Source organism: Bombyx mandarina, chromosome 12, assembly GCF_030267445.1.
Source record: "Bombyx mandarina strain Sakado chromosome 12, ASM3026744v2".
NCBI classification, from domain to species: Eukaryota; Metazoa; Arthropoda; class Insecta; order Lepidoptera; family Bombycidae; genus Bombyx; species Bombyx mandarina.
In genome coordinates this window covers 12,439,614-12,467,515 of record NC_143219.1, presented here as the reverse complement: position 1 = coordinate 12,467,515, position 27,902 = coordinate 12,439,614, and the positions used below count along the sequence as shown (strand labels likewise).

Genomic DNA, 27,902 nt, shown 5'->3' with positions numbered 1-27,902 from the left:
ACATGTCCTCAGTTTTCATTTCACGATACACTCGAGTTGTGACAACACACAAACAAAAACCAGAGAAAAACAACATAACAAAATAATTATATGAATATACCAAAAGAACAGTGGATTGTGAAATTGTAAATTATCGTTTCTTTAAGCTGTCTCTGAGAACAGAACTGATATTTTTCATACAAGGTACGTACTCATATTACCATTATTATGTAATAGAAACACGCCGAATATTTCGATTCGCCACATTATTAATAAATGTAAAATTTTCTTGTAAAATTTAAATCTTCTACCTTGGGGAAATCATGAAAACATTATTATTAATATATAAAACCATATGATTCTTAAGGAGAAAACTTAGTTCTGAAGCGTTAATCACCTACTTAAGATAAGCGTAATGCATCATCAAAACCTTAACAAACACATTGTTGTAATAGGTGTTGTAAAATTATATGCAATATTTTAAGAATTTCCTATAGATAAATACTTCCTTGAACGACTTTTCACAATGCCATTATATAGTAGACTGACTTGTATATGACGCGCAGTGCATTCGTATCAACTGATATGAGTGCGTCGGTGTTCGAATCCCGCAAGTACGTAACAATTCTTCTAATACTTACATACTTAATAATTCACGTATGACCTCCGCGATGAAAACATGAAATCTATAAATATAAAAATGAATTGCTGTTTGTTAGTCTCGCTAAACCTCGAGAACGGCTGGACCGATTTGGCTAATTTTGGTCTTGAATTATTTGTGGAAGTCCAGAGAAGGTTTAAAAGGTAGATATAATTAAGAAAATGCTCGGAATTAAATAAAAATAACAATTTTGTTTTCCTTTTATGTGTCTCCCGTCGGACGGATTCTTTTTGTTTGTTTTAAGTTTAATTTATACAAAAGTTTAGGTATTTTATTTATCGATTGAGGCACTACGAATTCTGCCGGGTCAGCTAGTCGTGTAATAAAAATCAAACCCGCAAAAGTTATAATCTGCATAATTACTCGTAGTAAGGTAGGTCTTATGGATCTTCTCAGTGGGTCGCGTTTCCGATCCAGTGGTAGATTCTGCGAAACACTGCTCTTGCTAGGGCCAGTGTTAGCAACACTCCCGGGTTGAGCCCCGTGAGCTCACCTACACGTCAAGGAGAAGCTGAAATAGCCTCTCAAGGCTATCAGCATAGGTAGGTCTTATGACATAGGTAGGTACTATAAACACTGCTTATTCCTAACACGAAGTACCAATATGTCGTGGTTTGAAGGTAGCCATTTACTATATAAAGAACTGAGACTTAGTACTCATGTCTCAAAGTCAATGCGTTTACATTGTTAATTTCTATGGGCTCCAGTAACCAGTTAACACCAGGTTTAAGCAATAAAAAAACAATCAAGCTACTTTAGTTATAAGTGAATATTAGTGTATTAAGATCGCCACTTGAATGCCCTAACTAACCTTGAAACACGGACACACAAAGACAAATTACAATGTATTCAAAAAAAAACGGTTGGTTACGAAGATTTACATATGAGGTTTGCATTGTATAAATCTCTTCAAACGTGACTTATTTACAAGTTCATTTCTAAATGTATCGTAAAATTTGTTTTTATAGAGCTGCCTTCGGAAACAATTTGTATTTTTGGATCTAATATTTTTGGATTGCTTATTTATTTTTAGGTAGACGAATGAATGAGCTCACGGCCTATCTCCTGTAAAGTGATTTTCGGAGTCCCTAAATATCACAACGTCGATTCTTCGACTTACTTTGAACCTTGAAATCCCAATTTTTTTATAGCTTAGATGTGTGAGCTCACAGCCCACCTCGTGTTAAGTAGTTACTTAACACGAGGTGTTAAGGAGCCCATGGACATCTACAACGTAAATGCGCCACCCACCTTGAAATATAAGTTCTAAGATCTCAGGATAATTACAACGGCTGCACCATCCTTCAAACCGAAACGCATTACTGCTTCACGGCAGAAATAGGCAGGGCGGTGATACCTACCCGTGCGGACTCACAAGAGACCCTGCCACCAGTAATTACGCAAATTATAATTTTGCGGGTGTTGATTTTTATTACACGATGTTATTCCTTCACCGTGAAAGTCAATCGTGAACATTTGTTTATGTATAATAATATGTTAATTATGTATAACCGTAAATAATCATCTTTTACTAAAATATACTCCACCAGCAGATAATCTAGTCCAGTAGACTTTTAGAAATTTAAAACGTGACCGCAATAAATGTTCCCTTATAGACAATTAGAGAAGTCGTTGGAAGGTCGTGACCTCTTATTAACATACATATTGAGTCAGAAGAAACGAAAAGACCAGCTTGCGACTGATTTACGATCTTAAAGAACGAAATCGATTTATAAAGTTATCGTGAAAATAGGCGTGAAATTCAAATTGTGTGGTTTATCACTATCAAGAAAGCAAAAATTGATTTAGTCGGCACAGAATTAGCGAAAGTAAATTAGGTTTTTTTTTATTCAAACATTTTGTAAAGAATGCAATTGTGTTGTAACTATAAATAAATTTACACAAGTCTTGTATGTTTTACATTAAATTTCAATAACAAAACTATATAATGAATATTCATGAGAAGCTCGATTAAAAACAACAAGAAGAATATGTAATTATTCTAAGAAGAACCAACATTACTTTAATGTTTTAATTTATAAATGATTTTTAAAGTTGTGTTTCAGGATAGAACATGTTTAGTATAAAATTAATAATATCTGATGAATCTGTTTTTGTTTGGTCGATGTTATCCGGAGTGACACTAAATTGTGGCTTGTGCAATGAGTCATAATATTCTCATCTATTTTTCTATTTGAATATTTGATTTCCATCCCGGATAATGCTGTCTTTGACAATCGGATTGGTTTGACCATCAGTATCATTATCGTAAAAGTAGTAATGATTTTGTCTTTGTCTCCAAAAAAACTCAACAAAATACTAAAATATAATGTCTATTAGGGTGTGAAGTTACGATGTGCGAGTATTTATTTTTGGAGTGAAGTTCCTTATGGGACGATACGGAGGGGTACCCTAACCGGGAAAAAACGTCCGTAACGTAAGATTTTTATTAGTAATGCACGCCACGCATATCTATAACATAAATGAGCCACCCACCTTGAAATATAAGTTCTTAGGTCTCAGGATAATTACAACGGCTGCACCATCCTTCAAACCGAAACGCATTACTGCTTCACGGCAGAAATAGGCAGGGCGGTGGTACCTACCCGTGCGGACTCACAAGAGGCCCTACCACCAGAGCATATATGTATGTGCTCTGTTGCCTTCTGTACACTCGATGGGTCATAGTCAACGCGTCGACATTTAATATTTCTGTTTATTATGTTATTGTAACGATTTTCAGATATATGCTCAAATGGAGGTGCGATTGGAGGAAGCGCTTGACCTAGTCGGTAGCTAAATTTGAAATTTTACCTAAAGTTATAACCTAGAACAAGCCTGAAATTCGTTTGAATGAAATGGCAGATTAACATTTTTTTTGTTTGTTAATTCAACAACCTCATGGTTTTCATCTTAAAATTTCTCGCATCTCGCGTTTTTTTTGGTTCGAAAGGTGGGCTTTGAGCTCGTCCACCCATTTAAGCAATAAAAAAAATCGAATACTTCAGTTTTTAAGGTCACGAGCGTCGAAGCGTGACGTTTGATATTGAATATAAGAATTGATGATCCCATCTTTTATATTTTATTTTATATTATTTTAAGAAGAAAGTACTTAACTTGGTAACTTTATTGAAATTTATCAAAAGTCATGATTGGCACTGTGGTAAAATTAAAAACAAAAATTAACTCTCCTCTAGGTCATAGCCGACACAATGTGCTAATATTGATTGTGAGCAGTACAGTACATTTGGCAGCCGTTTTAGATCTACTTGGGTTTTGTGTGCTAGTACCAGCGGCTAGTTGCGATTTGAAACTTGACTTGATGGAGATCGGTATGTTAACTTCAGTTCCTTTTGCTGGTAAGTCTTATCATTTATTAACTGCTTGCTTTGATTCTATGGGCAATTTATTGATAATACCTATTGGAATGTAACAGAATAGAATGATTATTTAAGGTATTGAAGATTTCAAATACTTCTATGAATTGAATAATGCCGTTTCATGCAAGCGTAACAAAAATTGCACCTGTTTTCTTTTAACGCTTGGGTATTACGGATATTTACGGATACCCTGTCGAGGGGGGTAACGGACTGGGTTATGTGGGACTCTGACGCCTCCAGAGAGGAAGAGGGGAGAAGAGAAGGACCGCGGTCCTCCACTTCCCCCAATTTCGCACAGCAGACTACGCCTTGAAAAAGGTGCGCGAGGCATTTGCCCCGCAGAACTGACTACCGACTAAGCCCCATCGAGCTCCACCACACCGGCTACGCGAAACCTATGGTACCGCAGTGCGGCCGAAAGTCCTGCCTTCGCCGGTACCCGTCTTAATGATAAGGATCTCATCCTTGGGAAAATCCCGGAGGGCGTCGTCTCGGGAGACACACCGTGAATGATGCACAGGAGCAACATTGCACCGCTACGCCACGACAAAAAAAAATGTCACCTAGAAGTAGCCAAATTTAAATTTTACTTTTACCTGTAAATACATTTATTTACATTTAACATCTGTTACGAATGTTTCGTGGCATTTGTTTATGTGTGCAAATAGCATACTTGCTTTTTACACGTTAACATATTTTCACTTTTAGGTTACTTGTCAGCATTACCTTGGGGCTACTACGCAGATACCCAGGGCCGACGAAAAGCAATAATCGTATCTACAATAGTAGGATCAGCTTTAGCTATTGTTACCAGCTTCTCGTCATCATTTGAAATGATGCTGATTTTAAAACTAATTGGATGCAGTTTGTGAGTTTTTTAGTATATTAATAAAGTAATTACAAACATTTTCCGTTTTCATTTAATCTTCTAATTTTCGACTAATATCGCTTTAGGCAATTGCGCATACGAACAATAATTATTGTTCGTTGTTATTATTCTTGTTTGGTCGAAGTAATAATTATTACTTCCACCAAACTTCTTTTGATTGCTTAGTCACTGGGGCGTATAGAATCCATCCATCCAGAAAGTCTTTATGCTATCATCGTTCATCCATCAGCTATAGGTAATCTTGCATCGTGTATGGTGGTAGATCACGTAACCAGCTAAATAAATGTATTAAGCTGCTGCTCGATAATTGGTGTCTTCCTCTTGTACGTTCTCCTCATTACTGAGGGTCGTGACTCCCACGCTGCATCAATCTTTCTTGTACGATTGTTCTCCATCCGCTGCGATCCTTGGCCTCGTGGAAGGCATCGTGGAATTTGATGTCCAAACAAGACCGAATTTGGTCCGATCATCTCGTGGGACTGCGCCCTCTGGGACGTTTGCCCTCTATCTTGCTCTTGAAATACTAATTGTGTAACGATTGATACTAATAAAGAGATAAATGTATTATTTTTCATGAATAATTACTAAATCGACATATTATGTAACTCAATAGATGCACACAAATATGCACTTTTGAGATATAGCTTAGTAATTGTTCAATAAAAAAAATATGTGTTTTTATTTAACTCATTATTTTTCCTGCAACACACTAGCAGGATTTGATCGGAATTATTACCTTCAAATAAAAATATTAATACAATACTTGACAGTACAATTATTTACTATATAAAATTAACACATAACATACAAATACAATTAACTTCACGTCATATAATATTAGGTCGTTACATATGGAATTAGCGTTTTGTCGCACTGGCCACTTTTATCTGAATTATCTCATCTTTGGTTAAGAATTCCAAATTAAAATTTATTATTAAGATTTCTCTTAACTAAAACTTGTTTTTAAATGTCCAATTAAGACTTGCAACTAAATGATTTTGCATAACAGTTTCAAATATTTTCCCAACGCTATCAGAATCTGTTTTCTTTTCCAGCTCAACTGCATCCATAACTCTTACTATAACATATCTCGGGGAATGCACCGGAAGCAGACACAGGAACAAATACATCTTCATTATGAACAGTTTCAACCTTGCCTCTGATTTTACATGTTACGGTAGATTTTCATTTTATTGCTCCGAAATGTTAGTAAAACTAAACAGATATTAATTTTGTTCAGTGATACGTCATACGAAATATTCTGAAAGTGGAAGCTATGTTGGCCGTTATAGAATTAGCCGGAGGAGGTTGGGCCAACATATTCAACTTCTTATATGTACATAATATGTTATCGTATTATCAGATAAATAACTGTAAATTATCAGTACATTAATTAGTCTGACTACAACCCCAATTTTGTTTTAAATGTGAAATTTAGCTACTCTACTCATCGCAACTTTTTCAGCAAAATTATTGTAAAACTTTTGATGGAATTTTTCTATTGCAGCTTTAGCCTACGGTATTCTTCGTCTGGAATTTAACATCGCCATTCCGTGGCTTTCCATCACGTACCGTCCATGGCGACTGCTTGCTTTGGTCATGGCGTTGATGCTGGCGGTAGGAGCTGTGATGATGCTGTGCCTTCACGAGAGCCCAAAGTTTTTGGCCAACCGAGGACATGTAGACAAAGCATTATCCGTGTTGAAGAGTTCTTACGGTCTCAAAGGAAATGACGCAGATTACGTTGTGAGTTCGTTTTTTATTTGCTTATAACGTAGCCGGGTGAATGACCTAACGAATCATCTAGTGTTAAGAGTAAATACCCTCACCTTTGAGACTTCAGGTCTACTTCTCGTCTACCACACGCCGATTTTTTCTTAATCGTGGAAAACAGTATGAATTAAGCACTTATCTTACTAGGAAAATTGGTACCTACCCGCAGGAATCGCATCTCTTTATAATGAATACACAGGACTTCTTGTAGCCTAAAGAATCAGGACCACTTATTAAGCTTGGTTTTGTACGCCCTCGTTACATACTTTACGTGTACACATTTTACCCGAAACATATTTTCATTACACACTAGCTGACCCGGCAGACTTCGTAGTGCCTCAATCGATAAATAAAAGACCTAAGATTTTGGGTAAAATAAACTTAAAACAAACAAAAGGAATCCGTCCGACGGGGAACGCATCAAAGGGAAAATAAATTTGTTAATTTTATTCAATTCCGAGCATTTTCATATTTATATACCTTTTAAACCTTCTCTGAACTTCCACAAAAAGATCAAGACCAAAATTAGCCAAATCGGTCCAGCCGTTCTCGAGTTTTAGCGAGACTAACGAACAGCAATTCATTTTTATATATATAGATTACATATTTAAAAACAAAGGAATTATAAAACACATTTTTTTAAATACACCCCACGAAAATGAATCCCCACCAATTACGACGTTTACGACACAAGCGATGAATTAAAAGTAATTCTGATTGTAGTCGAATGTTTTAAAACTTGAGTGTAACTAATATTAAGTGACTTGAATTCAGAAACTTAGGTTGGCACTCCACGAAGTTTCATACTTAATGAACCAGAATTACGTGTCGAACTATTTCGTTTCCACTTAAGAAATGATTTTGAAACGAGGCTATAATTTCAAGGTACAATTTACAGTTTTAGCTCTGACAACTATGAATAATTCGTTGTTGAAAATAACCGTATTCTATTGCAGATGTATGGGGTAATTTAAAATTTAATGTTTATGGGCTTTATTTATTAATTAATGCCGGGTAGACTTCGGTTTAGTACGCGCTCTTTGTGTAAAAAAAATTGTTCGAAGTTTTGATTTCTTTTTTTTTATTGCTCTTGAGCATACGGCCCACCTGTTGGTGAGTGGTTGCCGTCGCCATGGACTTCAGCAATGCCAGAGGCAGAGCTAAGCCGCTGCCAACCGATATCTTGCTGTTACAAAATTAAGTAGGGAGCTAGAGTAGCTATTCCTTTTTTGAACCACCTGTTTCGCGTCATAATAGCTTGGTTTTTAAAATGCGCCTTACATCATCATCATCATCATCATCAACAGCCCACAGTCGTCCACTGCTGGACATAGGCCTCTCCCAATCTACACCACTGAGCCCGGTCTGCGGCTCTCCTCATTCACTTCTTGCCGGCCACCGTGCGGAGGTCATCGCACCATCTAGCCAGGGGGCGTCCCACGTTACGTCTTCCGCTGCGCGGTCTCCACTAGAGAACCCGTCTGCTCCAGCGATTGTCAGTCCTACGGCATATATGGCCAGCCCACTGCCACTTCAGCTTGCTGACTCTTTGAGCTATGTCGATGACTTTAGTTCTCTGTCGAATAATCTCATTCCGGATTTTATCCTTCAGAGAAACTCCGAGCATGGCTCTTTTCATGGCTCGCTGAGCGACCTTGAGCTGACCTCCTCCATGAAATACAGAAACGTGGACACTCACAGTACGGTTGGTCCGTCAGCTCAAGGTCGCCTTACAATGTATACGTAATTTATTTTAACGGTACATACGTTTATTTTAGCTAAGCTCTTTGATGACAATCGACCGTGTAGCGCTGAGGGTGAAGCCAACCTTCTGGAGTTCGGTTGTAGCACAGACGATACCGATATTCAAACCTCCTTTAGTTTTAAAGACACTCCAACTTTTCTTCTTAATGTCAGTCTGCTTAAGCACGTGAGTACCTATTACTTCTGAAGTTGAGAGGTAAATTATTGTTATTATTTTTATAGTAGACACGTGTGTACACCGCCATCCATTTCGAGAAATAAGGTCTCAATCTCAATTGCATAGCAGTTCTATCCTTCAAGCTGGAATGCATGACTGCTTCTCGGCAGAAATAGACAGGGCGATAGTGACCAGTGCGCGCTTACAAACCCCGGTGTATTCAAGAATATTCCGTATTCTATATGAATTTGAGGATTTACGTAAATTACGGCAAAATGGTAACGATATTTCTCTAGTTTCTTACGAGTGGCAGCCATGTAATTAATGCTAATTTTACCCTTTATTCCCGTGTCTACAAATTTATTTTACCAATTTTCCACGCTTGCAGATGTTGATTACCGTATCGATACTTATTGTTGTTTCGATCCACGGAGTCCAGGTACAGTTCACGAGTGAACTGAGTGAGTGAGAATTCGTCGTGGCCTAAAGGATAAGACATCCGGTGCATTCGTATGAAGCGATGCACCGGTGTTCGAATCCCGCAGGCGGGTACCAATTTTTCTAATGAAATACGTACTCAACAAATGTTCACGATTGACTTCCACGGTGAAGGAATAACATCGTGTAATAAAAATCAAACCCGCAAAATTATAATTTGCGTAATCACTGGTGGTAGGACCTCTTGGGAGTCCGAACGGGTAGATACCACCACCCCGCCTATTTCCGCCGTGAAGCAGTAATGCGTTTCGGTTCGAAGGGTGGGGTAGCCGTCGTAACTATACTGAGACCTTAGAACTTATATCTCGAGGTGGGTGGCGCATTTACGTTGTGATGTCTATGGGCTCCAGTAACCACTTAACATCAGGTGGGCTGTGAGCTCGTCCATCCACCTAAGCAATAAAAAAAAAAAAAAAAAGAACTCAATAGATTCGTAATATATTGTATGAAAGCCGATAGAGTTCCAATTTTGTATGTTATACCATTTTCCTCGTCTTTTGAGAGTCTTTTTTTATATACGGAACAAAATCACCGGATCCCCGCCCGCGCGGCGAGTATGTGGGAGTTGAACCTCACTAAAAACTCCTGCCGCTCAGAGCCGACGCCCTACCCCGAAACGGGGCGAAGCCCAGTCGGGGTCACTGAGACGGTGACACAGAGTTGACGTAGAGCATATTACATCCATCCCGCCGTCCTCCAGACGCCGAAGCGGCGCCACCTAAAACACGACCACCGGTTCCCTCGGTGGATGGGCCGAGAGCTCGCCTTGATGGTGCCGCACTCCACCCTCCCCCGGAGCGGTCGGGGAACGCGGTCTACCATCACTTGGCTTTCTATTACGGGCAATTTAGGGGGCCGGGTCACGGATGGGACCCCGGTCCCGAACCTCTGCTCGACGGTGGCGAATTTTTGCGTAGTGATGAGAGCTTTGCCTCACTCACCCCGCCGCCTTCTTTTGCGAGATGGTCCACTCACAGAAGTCGAGTACAACCTTCCAAGACTCGTCGCCACCAAGCATCGCCAGGCAGCGACAAGTCCGGTCCTATCTTTGCGACAAGGACACGGCGCTGCACCTCCCAAGCGGGGCAGACAGTGAGCGTATGCTCTGCCGTGTCCAGGTCGTGTCCACAACGGTGACGCCTCGTCGTCGGCTCAGCTTCTATCCGATGCAGATACTTCCCGAAGCATCCGTGCCCGGTCAGCACCTGCACCACACGAAAGACGTCCTCCGCCACGATTCACCGAGTCATCAAAGACCGGGTAAACCGCCTCGACAATCCGTAGACCCCAAGTGGGGTTGGTCTCGACTTTTGAAAGTCCTAGGCGTAATTAAAACTATTTTTACGGTTTATCCTACTTTATAGGTGTGTTCCACTTTAACGTGAAAGTAGGTTTAATTATTGTTATACGACGTTTAATGCTGCTACCCTTAAAATTTTAATTTAAAATCCACAAATAAGACAAGAAAATTTAAACAAAAAGTAAAATATTTTTACCTTTACCAATTTTTTCGCCAATTCCTTGAAAGATATTATGGTAAAATAGCATTGTAACTCGTATATGTAAATGTTTCTCCGAACAAGAATTTTCGTAATGGAGTAAATCTTATTCTAGACTTTATTATGTTAGCTCTTCGAATATGAATGATTAATGTTGTAAGGAAAGTTTATTATGATATAAAGTCTGATATTTCTCGACTCATATATTAGGCAAAAAGTTAGAAATGTTTCTAACGGTCAGGTATGTATGAGACAAATTGTAGTCTCAATTACATCGCTATGCCCAACAGCTGTCTTACTGCCGTATTACGGCATTAAAATAGGAATTAGGGTTGAGAAATACGTAGTTGGATAGAATTAGACTAGGAAAATCATCGCGACTACTGCTACCAGCGGTCATTTGCAGTGACGGAGTCGTTCAGGCGAAAACTACAAACTCCCGTTCATAGCCGCAGACCGCAAAAAAATTCGAAAGATGCTTCCGCTAAAAAAAGCGTAGGGTGCATGGTATCAGTGGTTATAAATATTTTATGAACAGATATGAATCGAAAGGCTATTTTGCTAATATCCTGAAAAGCACCCCACTCTTTTTTACAATAAAATATTTTTTTCTTACACTATTTTTGGAACGAAGTTCCTTATGGGACGATGCGGAGGGGTACCCTTACCGGGTAACGTAAGATTTTTATAAGTAATGTACACAGTGTACGACTTAACTTTGTAATAACGAAAAAAAAAACACATTTTTTTATCATTCATTGACCACGATCTCAGAGCTTTCCTTTGCGCAATACACTAACTCTTATGCAAACAACTGTGAATGAAGTGTACCACAATAAGTTCGCACGTTACCGAATGACCGTGGGTTGTTGCGAAACCTCCAGTTTTATCCACAGATTCGGTAGAATCTGGCGCCAAGTTCCGTTCAAAAATCCCGTTGTAAACGGAGCGCCAGACTACCGACTGTGTTTACTGTGAGCAGAACAGTTTTTTGAGGTTGCGAAATTTTATTTAATTCTACGGTACTTCTGGTTCCTAAATTGTATATTATATCAATCACTCACAACTTTATTTTACTGATATTAACTAGTTATATCAATTACAACAATTAATCTACTTGAAATTATTAATTTTATCACCACAAACTATGGCTCGCTCAAAAATTTCGATCCTGTCTTTTTTCGATGTAAAAAGTGACATGCCACAGACTATAAATATTCGAGATTCGAGAATGGTAATCTACGGCCGCCAGGGTGCGCTGGAATTATTCCTATTTGTAATGGATTTTATGACCTGGTAACTGAGACCTTTAAGTCATGTCTTATTTTAATTTATATTCATATTTTTATGAAAAATGATATTATGGAGTGAAATGAAATGTGATATTATGGAGTGAAATGAAATGAAGATGATTAATTTGAGACATTAATCAAATGGGATGAAATGAAATGAGATGAGATGATATGGAATGAAATATAATCTCAGTAAAATGGTGGTGGTCATTTACTAAGATCTCAGTGGACTTTTTGGAGGAAACCGAGAAGTTACGTACAGCGGCTTTGTTTAATTTTCCCACATTTGTGCACTTTCACAGATATTAAACAGTTAATAAACCACTATTATTACATATTTAAACCCGAAGAAACACTAAATAGACAAATTAAAACAAATCACACAACTTCACACCTCGCATTCCCACCAAAAAGTCATTATTCCTACATAAACTGTAGCTTCAAGGGGATAGTTTGCAGTTCTTATTGAACGGTTTATACATTAAATAACGTTAATGTTGTTACTGTTAGTATTTTAGTTTTAGTACTGCCGAAGCAAGTACTGTTGTTACTGTTGGAGAAACAATTTTGTTTTTTAATGTAATACCGAAATACTTTACGAGATGGCGTTACAAAAAATCCCTTCCCAAAACTATAAAACCGTTGTGATTGTCTACGAATAATAAATAATATAATAACTAATATTTATTCGTAGGTGATTGTTTAAGATGCTATGAATATTTCGGTTTTGATTTCATCAAAATAACTTGAACTTTACTATTGAATTCCGAAGAAAATTCTAATTAAGGCTGAGTTAAGTTCAGCTTTTTATTTAAGCCTCTTACTGTAGTTTTTAAATTACATTTATGCGGATTGATGTTTCAAGGCTTTCAGATTTTAATTTTAAATTCTGAAATAATTAAGAACAGCGTCATCTACCCTTCACATTTGAAACAAAATTTAATTCGGTTTAAATTTGTAAAAGTTGATGTTGATTATTATTACACTGTAACGCAGCGTTCCGTTTCGCGGGGCAACAGCAGCCAAAGGGAATGTGACTCAGGTCCGTGCCGCGACGACCCACCCAGCGCTACCCGCGCCCGCGCATCTGTTGCATCATTCGCACCCCCAATTAGTGCGCGCCAGACTTTGAAGCGGAATACACGCGTCCCCGGTCGATACCGGAACTGACAACCCGAGAGTCTCATGCCAGTCGGGCACCTAACATTAAAACACTAATTAATTGAGCGTTTCATTAGCTTTTAAGCTGAGTGACTATTTATAATTTATCTTTATTAAGTAATAAATGAGCAAAAAATAATACTTAACAAAAAGATATGAAATCCGAACAAAAACAGTTTCACTGTAAAAAATTGCGCCAAGTCCACGTTTATAAAACTCATCTCAATAACATTTGCACTTTACAAAAAAAAGAAGACTTCAATAGCTTTCATTCTCTACAAAAATATGTGAAATACAAAAAAACACCAAGAAACCGTCATAAAGATGAAAAAAAAAAAAAAAATTGATGAAAATTTAAAAATAAAAAAATAAAAATTTTATCGTACTTGGCGCGCGTCATTGAGTACCCCAAAATTTTTCGGAAGAATTTCAACCCGAGAAAAAAACCATTTTGCTTTAATATACAGTGAAAGCTGAAAAAGTTACCCAGGTTGTCTTTTTCGCTCTTGTTAGCGTTTTATGAGAAATTGAGACAGAACTACGGTAATTTTCAACAGCTCTCACTATATACCTATGGGCTATTATATGCCAAATCGACCACTTTTGCGTTCGACCCCTTTAGATTCAGCTGAAACTTTATTATTCTTTTCTACCCTTTGAAAAACATCTTTGAGAATTTTTTCAAATGTTTTGAAGCCAACGTATACATACGTATCGACTCGTAAGTAGCTTGTATTTGTATAAGCGAACACGAGAGGGTGTTTAGTTCAAATCATAAAAGATGAGTGGGAAATGAAAAAAATTCAAATAACATACGTATGAGATGTTGATTTTACTTAACTTTTGTAAAACTTATTATGAAATAATAATTCATTAATTACATTTATGCATTTCATAGGTTGACCTACTTATAAATTTCTAAACATTGAAAGGATGTTCATTTATCCTGAAAAATTTGGGGTACTCAATGACGCGCGCCAAGTACGATAAAATTTTTTATTTTTTTATTTTTAAATTTTCATCAATTTTTTTTTTTTTTTTCATCTTTATGACGGTTTCTTGGTGTTTTTTTGTATTTCACATATTTTTGTAGAGAATGAAAGCTATTGAAGTCTTCTTTTTTTTGTAAAGTGCAAATGTTATTGAGATGAGTTTTATAAACGTGGACTTGGCGCAATTTTTTACAGTGAAACTGTTTTTGTTCGGATTTTCTTTATACCTCGAATATAACTTTAAATTAATATTTTTATAATAAAGAACTTCGTTCCTATCCGGTCTCCCACGACACCACACATCTTTTAATTTAAATTTATTAAAATTTATTTTCTATTTTTTAGTTGGATTTTCTATAAAAGCGTATTTTGTTAGTTTTTTTAAAATATTATTTATTCATATTAAATTTCTTCAAGTTGTCTGTTTTAGCAACAACGTTTTCTTCATGTGGTTTCCAACGATGGTGAATTCATTCTACTCATCAATGTCCGACACTCAATCGGGCTTCTGCGAGAAAATTATATCAAACCTTACGAATGAGATATCTGAAGACGTAAGTATTGTTACTTTGAAATTTTCGACATGTCTAATATGTTTATTTCTTTCTACTTTGCTAACGGTACATACCTTAAAGTCGTTCGTCCAAAACACGTCATCTCGGATCCTTCCGATCCACTAACGGTGCTTTTAGGTACTTCAAGCACCGGTCACCGTTCTCGTCGAACCTCGAAGGGCTCGACGAGTAAATTAACTCTCAGACACAGCCCACTGAGTTTCTCGCCGGATCTTCTCAGTGGGTCGCGTTTCCGATCCGGTGGTAGATTCTGCGAAGCACGGCTCTTGCTAGGGTTCGTGTTAGCATCGTCGTCAGGTTTGAGCCCCGTGAGCTCACCTACTAGCCACGGTTACGCTGGAATAGCCGCTCCAGGCTACCAACTTAGGTAGGAAAAAAAAAAGATGAGGAAAATCGTATCAGACATATCCTAAAGTGTAAATTGGAGTAGTAAAATGATAGTTCATTACGCTAATTAGCGATTTGCCTGTGCAACTGGCATTGACGTTGCACACAGGCGTCGGTGGTCACCTATTCTCAGATGGGTCGTTCACACGCTTTTCTTTTCCTTTGACTTCGGCTTAGCATCAGTTGATATCGGTTACCGTTAAAGTAGTTCCAACTTTAAAATGACGTAATGTATTTTTGGGGTAACGACAATGGTAGACGGACAGTCCAAACATTCGGAACTTGCATATATAAGCATATAAGCCTATAAGCATGTAAGCGCGTAAGCATGTAAGCTTATATTGAAAATGTCGTTAACGAGATTCAGGCATCTGTAAAATATCTTGTGTTCTGTGACAGCCCACTAAATATTTTATGTAAAAAATATCGAGAAACTATACTAAGAATTTAAGACTGAACACTTTTACTGGTGGTAGGACCTCTTGTGAATCCGCAAGGGTAGGTACCACCACACCACCTATTTCTGTTGTGGAGCAGTAATGCGCTTCGGTTTGAAGGGTGGGCCAGACGTTGTAACTATACTGAGACCTTAGAACTTATATATCAAGGTAGTTGGCGGCATTTACGTTGTAGATGTCTATGGGCTCCAGTAACCACTTAACATCAGGCCGTGAGCTGATCCACCCAACTAAGCAATAAAAAAATAAAAATATCAGAAATGTTTCAGATGTCGTAATAACAAAAGCATTGTAGCATACATACCTGTTATAATTATAATATGTAAGTAAAAAATGAAATGTCTTAATGTATATTAAGCATATTTCTAATAGTATCTTTAGAGGGGGCCGCGATCACAACTGTCCGACAACATAACTCACTAGAGACTCGAGTTTGGATTTCGAAACAAGAAAAGAAAACTAATAACAATTCACTGAAAAAGTATAGGCTCTTCTAAATGTAAAGACTAGTTGACTCGAATAAGTCTAACGAGTTTCGATTGTATAAATGTTCGCGAACAAACCGAAGTTCGGCGATTCAAACCATTAATTTCCTGTGCGACCGGAAAAGTTAGACTCCGGGCACACTATTAACGGCAACTAGAGCATTTGGAGCTAGCAACTTACGAGCGAACCTGTTCTTAAAGACCTAAGCTTCTTCTATATGCTTTACGACGAAATTTACGCCTAAGACACTTTAAGCTCCAATACTTAAGTTGCTATATTATACTAGCCGTACTCGACCACTTCGCTGGGCATTTAAAATTATCATTATTATTTATTGTCATTATTATCAGGGAGTCCAACACTCATATAAATATTAGCTTATCCATTAAGTACATGTTTTTCTACATGGATATCAAGTTTCAAGTCAATCGGATGCATGGTTCATCGTAAAAACCGCTGTAGATTTATCTATACTAATATTATAAAGAGGAAAGATTTGTTTGTTTGTTTGTTTCGAATAGGCTCCGAAACTACTGGACCGATTTGAAAAATTCTTTTTCCATTAGAAGCCGACATTGTCCCTGATGAACATAGGCTACTTTTTTTATTTTTTTTATTTGGTTTCATGTGTGTTTTAATGTTTCCGAAGCGAAGCGAGGGCGGGTCGCTATTTATCTATATATTAATACGTGAACCAAAAACTTTGTATCCCTTTTTACGAAAATTGCGCGGACGGAGATGTATAAAATTTTCCACACTTAAAGAGAATATAGAGAAGAAGTGCACAATGCTAATATTTTTTTTAAATAATGCATAAAAGATACATTAAATCAGTAAAGAAAGCATTACACACACTACATACCATGTATTTGACGCACACACGCATGCATACTATTTATTGTCAAACTTTTGTTCTTGGCGTCTGTTGTCAAATTGAGAATAGATTAAATATTGTTTGTCTTTATTCATATTTTTTTATAGTGTAGTCTTGACGAAATTTGTGATTATAGAAACATAAAATACAATCATAATAATGTACAAACTTACAATTCCAATTATAGTCGAATTTCGACTACTGCGGGACCTCTAGTTAGTATAGATTTGACAGACTGTCGCTCAACCCTCCTCGTTTGTTAAACTCAAATAAGACGAATGCCGTTTTTTTTTCGGGCCGGAGCCGAACCTCCTACGAGGTCCCCGCGCCTAAGGGGGCTCGCGGGGTATGTGTATGTGGGACTCGACGATTTGGTGATGTTGGGAGCAGACCGCGGATCCAAGGAACTTTAAGGCCCTACCGCACTAAACGACTCTTCTGCACCTCCCCTCAGGTCGACCCAGACTAATGTCATACGCCAACATCCAACAGAATTTGTCAAGCATTTTCGTGTTCGCCCAATTTGTACCAAAAAAAATCTGATATAACATTGCCATAACTGAGACTAAATAATGGTACAAACATTGGCCAAGCTGTCGCACGTCTGCTATCGGCGAGCTAAGTGCAAATTTGCTATCCATATTGCTATTTGTTATGAGGATCTACCAAAATCAATTTAATACAATACGAGAAGGTTAATTAAAAATTCGTCTAAAGCTATCAATTAAAGGAATTATCAATCAAAGGAATCAATCCAAATTTTTTTTATTACTTAGATGGGTGGACGAGCTCACAGCCCATCTGGTGTTAAGTGGTTACTGGAGCCCATAGACATCTACAATCTGCGCCACCCACCTTGAGATATAAGTTCTAGTATCTCAGTATAGTTACAACGGCTGTCCCGCCCTTTAAACCGAAACGCATTACTGCTTTACGGCAGAAATGTGTGGGGTGGTGGTACCTACCCGTGCGGACTCACAAGAGGTCCTACCACCAGTAAATTAAATTTTCTCTTGGAAAACCTTATGTTTTATTTCTTCTTTCCAGGTAATCTGTGATGATACAGTGGCAAACAACACTATTTATTCTGGCATGGCTTTCAGCGTTTTCTTTACTTTAGTCAATTTCTTGACCTCAAAACTGGCTAAATGGAGGAAAATTGTCTTGCTCTCAACACTTACTATATCGGGGATAAGTGCAGTATTAGTTGATATCATACACCAGCCGATAGTGAGCATGATGCTCTTTATATTTATTCAGCTCTCTGGTATACTGACGGGAAACGTAGCTTCTTACTTCGTTGATTTGTATCCGACTTCTTATAGGTGAGTTTAGATTTGCTAGTGATGTGTAGTTTTTTTATGATTTTTTACTACGCCGTATTTTTCAAACGTGCCATGAAAATGAATTGTCCCCGACTTTAGAAATATCCTCTATACTTCTAGATTTGATTCACGGTATATATGGCGTATAATTCGTATAATTATAAATAATCAATAAACAAAATCGATTATTACTTACTTATTGATTATTACTACAAATCGTTATTACTTATTCGAAGTATATTATTGGGATAATATATCTACAATACTCTAATCTTAGGAACATCACTTTAGAACGTTCGTGCGTTTCTCGTGTGTGTGTTCCACGGAGCTTTTCCAGATAACTTTTTCCCGATTTTGGAAAAACTCCCCTTCCCCGGTGTTTCCCGAGCGCTATGACATGTCCTTTTTCAAACGAGGCTTGTAGAGAGTACTTAATGGTAGCCAGCGGATTGGCTCTGCCCCTGACATTGCTGACGTCCATGGGCGACGGTAACCCCTGACTATCAGGTGGGCTGTATGCTCGTCTGTCTACAGGAATAATAAAAGAAATCGGAGTTATAAAAATGATTGTAATTTTTTTTTTTAATATAGGTACTAATCTTTTTTTCTCATAGTTTTTTGTGAGTTTTTTGAGACAATTTAATTAAAACAACTTTTACGGTACTTATGATTACGCGTTTTTAATATCATTATATTATTTCCGAAGCTTCGTATAATTTACATTACATTTTAGAATAATAGAACTTAACTATGATAATCACTGACCTAAGACCTGGTAAGCCGTAAGCTCGCAATGTCTTTATAAAGACTATACTAGAAAGCGCAGAGAGCACTAAACTATTTTTCCATTAGGAGTAACAAAATGCATTTAATTTTGAGCCCCTCAGCGCAAAAGTGGCTTAAACTTACCATAGTTAGTATAGAGATAACGAGGCTTGAATTTAGTTTTACACTGCTTCACAGGCAAAAAATACTCGCAAAAATAATGTTTGTATACACTATTTTGCCATCTGTTATCTATGGTTGAAACTAGGTATAGGCCAGTTTTGCACCAAAATTTATTATGTTTTAAATACATGAGCACGAATATGAAAAATTGTGGGTTAAGCCACTTTTCTGCTGACGGTCTCATTTATCAACAGGGGTCTAGGTACAAGTCTTGGCTTGATGTGTGCAAGGATGACGTGCCTAGCCGGGGTCAACATTGTTGGAGGCACAATAGTTAGCCATTGCAGCATGACGTTCTTTGGATGGGCCGTTTTCGTACTCTGTAAGCTTGTTCATATAAAATTCAGTAAATTATACACTTATTAACACGCTTTCTACTAGCTTGGTATATATGTGTGGGATCCTATATTCTATTTGGGCCAATGAAACAGTTGATTGTTTCACTCGATTTTAATTCCGTCTTTCTTATTACGAGGAAATAAAATATACAAGTGTTTCGCCTTCAGAGTTACGCTGTCTACCGTTGCTTCTGGTAAATAACCTCATTCCTCCTCTCGCATAAAATAAAATTATGTGTCCAGCATTCATTCGTCGTCTCTCTTACTCTCTAACGCGACATCCTCTGCCTCTCTCACTCATTCATGCTCCTTATCTGTCTATCATTTAAACATGTTTTTTTGCAAAGGAATGATTAAACGTCATCGGATTTAAGATGCCCGATTAACTTGAAAATCTGAACAAGCATCAAGGACCGATGCCAATACAATAATTTTATAACTTCGCTTCATTATCAACTGGTTGCAAAAAAAGATAAAGTAAATTCCTTCGTTCAGTTTGCTAATTAAGTTTTAGTTATTTTTTAAGCTGAATAATAAATTATAATTGTTATGGACGGTTATGATTGCCGCGTAAAGTCGCAGCCCAATTCAGATAAGTGAAGTATTGCATTAGCATTAGTACTTTTGAACGGGTTCCAGATTCCTTAGTGGCGATAATGGGATGTAGCGAGCACTGTGTACAGACCGTACTTTGCCTGTCTCGGTTACAAGAGGAAATTTAATTATTACGGGTTCTTGTTTCGTATTCCCGTGCTTCTTCTTTAAATAAACACTTTTGTTTTTGCAGGTGGTATAGCGGTCGCTTGGTTTCTGCCGTCCGACAAAAAACGAATCGAATTAATTAATGGAGTCTAGTTTCTCGTAATGAGTACCTATATACATAGTAAATCATACGTGAAGCAAAAACTTTGTAGCCCTTTTTACGAAAATTGCGCAGACGGAGGAGTATCAATTTCCCACACTTATAAAGAACATAGAGAAGGAGTGCAAAATGCCAATATATCTTTAAAATTATTCATTAATTATGAATCATTCATTAATTATTCATTAAAATTATAATTTGCGTAATTACTGGTGGCACCTCTTGTGAGTCCGCACGGGTAGGTACCACCGCCTTGCTTGTTTCTGCCGTGAAGCAGTAATGCGTTTCGGTTTGAAGGGTGGGGCAGCCGTTGTAACTATCTAAGACCTTAGAACTTATATCTCAAGGTGAGTGGCGCATTTACGTTGTGGATGTCTATGGGCTCCAGTAACCACTTAACACCAGGTGGGTTGTGGGCTCGTCCACCCATCTAAGCAATAAAAGCAATAAAAAACAAAAACCAAAAAAAAACATACAAATACATTAAATCAATAAATAAAACATTGCACACACTACCGTGTATTTGACATACACACGCATAATATGTATTATACTCTTTGTTTATTGCTAAGCTCTGTGGTCTAATCGAGAATAGATTAATATTTTTGGTCTTTAATAATAATTGTCTATAGTGTAGCCCTGGCAAAATTTGTGTTTATAGAAGTAAAGTTTTTGACAATAGAACCATAATAATGTTCAAACTTATAATCTAAATTAATAATTATAATCGATTTTCGACTTTTGTGGGACCACTAGTCAAAATAAATGCGTATTGGTTAAAAACATAAAATGCAATAAAGATTCAAATATTTTACTGTTTGTTACTGTACAAAATCGGAACATTGATTTTAATGCCATCTATATTCGGCTGTAAGAACTACAAGGCGGCATTGTAATACCCAGTTTCACTTTTAATTAGTTTTTAAGTTGGGCGACAGATGGCAGGACCATCTATTAAAAAACAATTGTGAGAGTGTAACCCTACAAGAACAGATGGTGCTGTTTTAAAATCTATCTACTCGTACATTCAGAGATAGGTTTTCCTTTGCTTTTCGCAAATCGTGAAAACTAGTTTTTACAATTTAATATCGCATTGTTGCTATCATAATATTACATCCGACGTTTGGAATTCTTTACAGTTTTTGTGGTCACGGAAGACCACAAAAACGGTAAAGTAATCCAGAGAATTACCGTAAAAGTAGTTTTAAATTCATGAATACCTACACGAGAAATTTTGAAGAGGTAAATTGGTTTGTTTTTTTCTATGTTGATCAGTGAATTCTGACACTCGGTGAAAATATTCTATAATGATTGTTAATATGTGATTTAAAAAAAATATATGTGTGGTGTCGTAAGACACCGTATAGGAACGAAGTTCCTTATTATAAAAAAATAATAATTTTAAGTTCTATTATCTATTATAACCTCGGTATAAAGAAAATAAAACTGAAGGTTTCGCATCAACCTGCGGTCATTCGGTAACGTGCGAACTTATTTTGGTACACTTCATTCACGGTTGCTTGCATAAGAGTTAGTGTATTGCACAAACGAATTTTTTGTACATTATTACAAAATTAAGTCGTACACTGTGTGCATTACTAATAAAAATCTTACGTTACGGACGTTTTTTCTCGGTTAGGGTACCCCTACGCATCGTCCCATAAGAAACTTCGTTCCAAAAAAATGTTTTCATTTTGTCAACGACCAGAAAAAATCCTCTCATTTATAGCTAATTTTTCGCTGGCACTTTAACGGATTTACCAAAACCTTAGACGTTCTAGTATTTATTAAATAATCCAATTTTATAATGTTGTTTTCTTCATATCGAGTATCGGTGTTCGGTGAATAGCAAATGCTGGAGCGTATTTATGCTTATCGAATAAATCATTTTCTGCGTATCGATCCAAATTTATCTAAAATATTCCATTTATTTTATGATCATCAAATATATGAAAAGGCTATTTAGTTGTATTGGGAAAATTCATTACAATTCCTTTCAATAAGCTATTATTTGACATAGCAATATCCAGACTGGCCTAAAAAGGTTTCTTTATTACAATAATTGAAAACTTAAATCCAATATTACGTTATTGAGACATTAATATCACAAGTAATCAAACGAAAAACAAATACTGAATATATAGATATATTTTAGAAAACTATTTTATTTAAACACTCATTTTGGTTTTGACACTATAAACTACATGAAGTCTTATTAAGATTCTTTGAAACTATTCAATATTTAATAGTCTGAAATGATTTTTTCAATTGACCGTGACGTCGTGGCCTCAAGGATAGCACTCCAAGTATCCTCGTATCGCTCGTATCGATTATGATGTTGAAATCTCCTAAGCTTATTTTCCTATTCAAATAAAAACTTCACACATACTGATGAATAGATTCCACGGTGAAGAAATTATATCGTGTAATAAAAATCAAAACTCAACAAAAAATGGTAATGTTAAAAACTTGATGCAAGTGTAAGAAGTGAAACTTCTTTTGGGTTATGTAGTATTATGGTTTTAATTAATTATAATGATATGTAGTATTATGGTCTTAATTTTTCATCCTTAAATATATAACCATCTTTTGTAATAGGAAATGCTCTGTATAAGAGAAACGACCAAGCTCGCTTTGATTTGATTTTCCCTATTTGCTGTACAATTGTGACATAGACCTCAAATTTCAAAACGTGAGGCGACTATTCACGTTTCAATGTTTATGGGGTACCAGAAACTACATTACAAGAGGTGAGCCATTACCTCCTTTACCTATCTAGCCAATAAGAAAATAATCTATACATATTATATAGCATATATTAGTCGTGACCCAAAACTTATCTGACTTGTTTTGTTATTTTCTTATTAAGTACCCTGGGATGCGTTCTTCGCAATTACCGTACTGAGTAAAGGTGAGAATCTACATAATCAACACGATTAAATCACTTTCGTATTATGCAAACGAAGGACCTGCATGCTTGGCTTTGTGGTAAATGGCAGTTTTATCTGTTTCCTGTATGACGAGTACATTCGAGGTGTAGGGCTGCATCAAATTATGTGTTAACGAAATTCTATGAAGGCATTTAGCAGTTTTTTTTTATTAATTTTTTTGTTTTTTATTACATAGATGGGTGGACGAGCTCACAGCCCGCCTGGTCCTAAGTGGTTACTGGAGCTCATAGACATCTACAACGTAAATGCCGCCACCCACCTTGAGATATTAGTTCTAAGGTCTCAGTATAGTTGCAACGGCTGCCCCACCCTTCAAACCGAAACGCATTACTGCATCACGGCAGAAATAGGCAGGGTGGTACCTACCCATGCGGACTTACAAGAGGTCCTATCACCAGCAATTACGCAAATTATGCGGGTTTGATTTTTATTACACAATAATATTCCTTCACCGTGGAAGTCAATCGTGAACATATTTTGTAAAGTACGTATTTCATTAGAAAAATTGGTACCCGCCTGCATGATACGAATGCACCGGACGTCTTATCCTTTAGGCCACGACGACAAACCATCTAGCTAAGACGTTCTATTTGTGTTTCATTAGTTTTTCGTGTGCTGCATAGGAATGTTTGTGAGATCGTCTCGTTTCTAACTGGATAAAATTACAAATAAGTAAATAAAGAGAAGTCTGAAAATAGTGCCAGTGAGAGAGAAAATCAAGAGTTTAAGGTGAGCGTGGTAAGGGCATGTTAGTCGAAGAGAGAATGATAATGTGGTCAAAGTGAACCTATGAAGATGAGCGGTAATGTAAGAAGAGGGCATTTAAAAATACTTGAATGGATTGTATGAAAGAGGATGTGCGAGAGAAGAATGTGAGGGCAGAGATGACGTATGATAGGTCTGAATGGAAAAAGAGGACATGTTGGGCCGACTCTACATAATATAGGATGGTTTATAGTTTATAGAACCAAATAGTGGAGGAACTGAAAATACCTGTCAGCGACGCACTCCACCAAGCTACAGAACGGGATCGATGGAGACAACTGGTTGACGGAATCGGACGGAGTCACGATCCTCAGCAATGAGGGACCGATTGAAGAGAGAGAGAGAGATAGTTAGTTTCTCGCTAGATATGCTCAGTTGGTCGCAATTGTGATTCAGTGGTAGATTCATCGAAGCACTGCTATTGCTAACGCAAATGTTAGCAATGGGTCCCAGGCTGAGCCTCGTGAGCTCGCTTGAGCTAGAATAACTCTTTAAGGCTACTACTCTTAGTAGCTAGGTAAAAAAAATATATGTAAGAAGGTACTCATTCCGCTTCTTCTTTTGGTTTATATGTCAATTCATCCGTTTTCGGGCCTATGATTAGCGTTTTACTATTGTAAACATTGTCACTAAAATTTTGATATTTATATATCAAAACAACGTAAATTACATTTTATCCCTTTTTTGTGTTTCTATAAAGTTTTATAAAATAAATATCAAAGTAATTTTACCGTGCTTATTATGCAGATTACCTTTAGTCAGTATAGTTATTGCAAAGAGTGCTTTCTAGGGTATTAGGAAAATAAAGAAGCAATTCCAATCAGTCTTTCGACATAACAAATGAACAACAAGTTGAAAGCGACAACCATAAAACTGCGGTCATTTTCCGCGACACATCTTTGCGCGATAAGCAACATTGCGCAATTTGACACGCACCGCGCAGGACTCGAACAATCCAAAACATTACGCAACGCGTACGACAGAATTTATTACAACAGGTTCAATGAACTTAAGCTTTCTACGTGAGCATCAACACTAAAATTAAAGCCTCGAATTTTCCACAAAATCGAATCAAATTTATCGGGCTATGAACAAATGAATCAACAGTGCCGTTGCGAAGAAAACATTCTTCATCTCTCGCTTCGGAGGTTTCAGTACCACATTGTAGTATTATTTTTCTAGGAAACCCTATTGAGCGGAAACTTACAGGTATCTTCTAAGCTAAAAAGAAAAGTTAGTTGGCGAACACAGTTAAAAACTCGGTGAAGATTCTCTTATGGTCGATAAGTTTTATTTGCAATTAAAGAAGAAGCAATGGACGTAAATTATGTTTTTTTCATTCGTTGGTGGTTTTTTATCGCTTAAAACAGATAAGAGAGCTCACAGTCCACCTGTAGCTCCACGTGGTTACCGGTATCCATTGACACGACAGCGTGGATACTGCCCACCTTGAGTCTTGAGATGTATGTCCCAATCGTATCCTCTCACTGTTCCCAGCTATTTATCCCACATGGTGAAGGGATCAGCTTTCCTTACTTTACTCATCTACTTCGCTCTATCTTCGACATCCTCGTCAGCAACATTGCATTCCCTTTTGTACTTCAACACTCCATCCTTTCACCTTGTCTTGGATCTACCTCTAGGTCTTCGACCGGGGAGGTAGAGCAGTAGTGCCAAATTTCCGAAATATCCTAATTACGCACATTCCAATTTTTTGCGGCTTTGATTTTATAACACCAATTTATTCCTTCATCGTGTAAGTCGTTTGTGAACAAGAGTTAAGTACGTGTTTTAAAATAAAAATTGCTATCTGCCTACAAAATTCTAAAACCGGTACGGTCGCATCGCTCGATACGAATACACCGGGCGTCTTATCCTTAAGGCCATGACGACTTTAAAAGCTGATGTTGAATAGTTACCATAATCCATAGAGAACACTACGTGAATGGCGCCAATGAGCCGGATACTCCAAGTTTAAGTCTCAGTCTATATTTTATAACGACTGTCTCAACTAACAATGTATGAAATCTTTGGTGCAAAAATAAACAGCACCATGGTGGCTACCATACATAAGTTTATTCAAGTTCAGTTTTTATTGTACCGAATTGCTCTCTCATCGCGGAAGATGTTTATGAACATGCTGACGTCTACCGTACTTAATGGCACAATGACCGACACGACTCTCAGTCATAAGGCTTAGCATAGGCATAGTCTCACTTCTCAAAAGAATTCCTTTTGAGAAGTAAGACTATGCCGTGCAATTATACCCCAAGAAGATGCGCTCGTGCATTGCACATCCCGCCACCGGAGCAGACTTCATCAATACTATCAGGAGCCGCTGCGTTCATCCGCAGTGCCTTCCCAGAGATCTTTTTTGCCATGTAACAAAACATTCGGGTATAAATTCCCCTCCAAAATGTTTCCCGAGTACTATAACATTGTTACGCCGGTAAGAGTAACGCCATCTATCGCCGAGTAGCCGAACGAATATCGAAGGATCTAGTAACATCTAGAACGCTCGAGAAGTACAACGCCATCTATTGTCAGATAGCCGAAACACACATCGAAGCTACTCAAATTGTGAGGAATGTTCTCGACGATTCTAGGGATGTCGTATCGACTGTAAAAGCGTTGCAAAGATGGCACGCAGTCAGTTAGTAATCGGAACCACTCGAAGCGAAACAGCGAACGGATCACCTGAAGCAAAGCGGAAGAAGTCAATTAAGAATTTTAAAGTGTTATTTAAGTATTCTAAGTGCAAATACAGTTTTAAGTGGTACTTTGGTGGAATTTTCATTTATTCTGAACCCCAGCGCGTAACAGCATGTTCTTCTTTGAACGAGGCTTGCGAAGAGTCCTCAGCAGTGGGCAATGACTGTGCCGCTGGTATAACTAACTAGATGAGCGCCTGTTACTACCTAGCATCAGGTAGTCCATACATTATTTTCCTACCTATTCGCTGGTAGCTTAAGAGGCTATTCCAGCTACGCGCGGACGGGTAAGCTAACTCCCGGCTCGATCTGAGAGAATTTGCTAACACTTAACGGTAGGCAGTGGCTTGGCTCTGCTCCTGGAATTGCTGAAGTCCATGGGCGACGGTAATCACTTACCGTCAGGTGGGCCATATGCTCATCTGCCTGTCTGCCTACATGGGCAATAAAAAAAAACATTACCCCTAACAAAAGTAATGCTTCGCAGAATCTACCACCGGATCGGAAACGCGACCCACTGAGAGGATCCGGCGAGAAACTCAGTGGGCTGTGTCTTTGGATCCATACGTTCGTTTGTCAACAAAAGTAATAAAAAAAATAAAATAATATAAGTAGGTATAGTACAAAACAAATGTATGTATTTATTTTATGTACAAAAATTTTCAAAACCGTATGCATGAATCGAAAAGTTGAAGTGTTCACTCTATAAACGTGAGCTTGCTTTTGCTTTAGACGCAGATTGAAAAACTTTTTAGTTTCCGATATCGCGTTGCAGGCGACGGCTTTAAAACGAAGTTTTAGTTTCGGTTTTGTGCTCGGTTGAAATTCTTCGAAGCAAAAAGCGGATATACGCGTGTCATATAGTTAAAAGGAAAAATCGACTTTTAAAAACAACAGATGACCCAAAAATCACTATGCAGAGATGTATATTCATCATGGATTGCTCTATGCCTGGTCATCTCACGCGCGCCTCTTGCTGTAGATGTTGCAGGTTCAAAATTGATAGGTTTTTTAACCGCCCTAAAGGAAGAGGTTCTCAATACGACTGTTTTTTTTTAGTATGGCGTGTTCTTTCTAGGTGAACCGATTTTTATGACTTTTTATTTATTTAAATCCGATTTTTCGCATGTAGTCCCATTTTAATTGTCAAAATGTGACGAGGTTTTGAGTTGTCCTT

The 27,902-nt window shown here is 37.5% G+C and overlaps 1 protein-coding gene across 3 annotated transcripts; it reads left to right on the top strand.

Moving 5' to 3' along the window:
* The first annotated feature begins 8 nt into the window (after window positions 1-8).
* LOC114246132 (uncharacterized) lies at window positions 9-22,106 on the top strand. Of its 3 annotated transcripts, XM_089732025.1 has the most exons (11): window positions 9-183; window positions 3,384-3,432; window positions 3,838-3,999; window positions 4,729-4,888; window positions 5,965-6,086; window positions 6,417-6,655; window positions 8,461-8,612; window positions 14,476-14,599; window positions 17,873-18,150; window positions 19,293-19,420; window positions 20,224-22,106. In XM_089732025.1, the coding sequence occupies exons 2-11, from the start codon at window positions 3,396-3,398 to the stop codon at window positions 20,289-20,291; spliced, it is 1,470 nt and encodes a 489-aa protein (XP_089588151.1). In that variant the 5' UTR covers window positions 9-183; window positions 3,384-3,395; the 3' UTR covers window positions 20,292-22,106. The 3 variants fall into 3 exon arrangements, with proteins under 3 accessions (XP_089588151.1, XP_089588152.1, XP_089588150.1); XM_089732024.1 differs by lacking the exons at window positions 9-183; window positions 3,384-3,432 and having other exon boundaries at window positions 3,688-3,999; XM_089732026.1 differs by lacking the exons at window positions 9-183; window positions 3,384-3,432; window positions 19,293-19,420 and having other exon boundaries at window positions 3,686-3,999; window positions 20,224-20,426.
* The last annotated feature ends 5,796 nt before the right edge of the window (window positions 22,107-27,902 follow it).

Bases quoted from the DNA above. Each gene is read 5' to 3' on its own strand.
- LOC114246132 (XM_089732024.1), top strand. From the start codon at position 3,789: ATGATTGGCACTGTGGTAAAATTAAAAACAAAAATTAACTCTCCTCTA. The intron at 4,000-4,728 runs GTAAGTCTTATC...TTTCACTTTTAG, and splicing joins AACTTCAGTTCCTTTTGCTG to GTTACTTGTCAGCATTACCT. The intron at 18,151-19,292 runs GTGAGTTTAGAT...ATTTATCAACAG, and splicing joins TTGTATCCGACTTCTTATAG to GGGTCTAGGTACAAGTCTTG.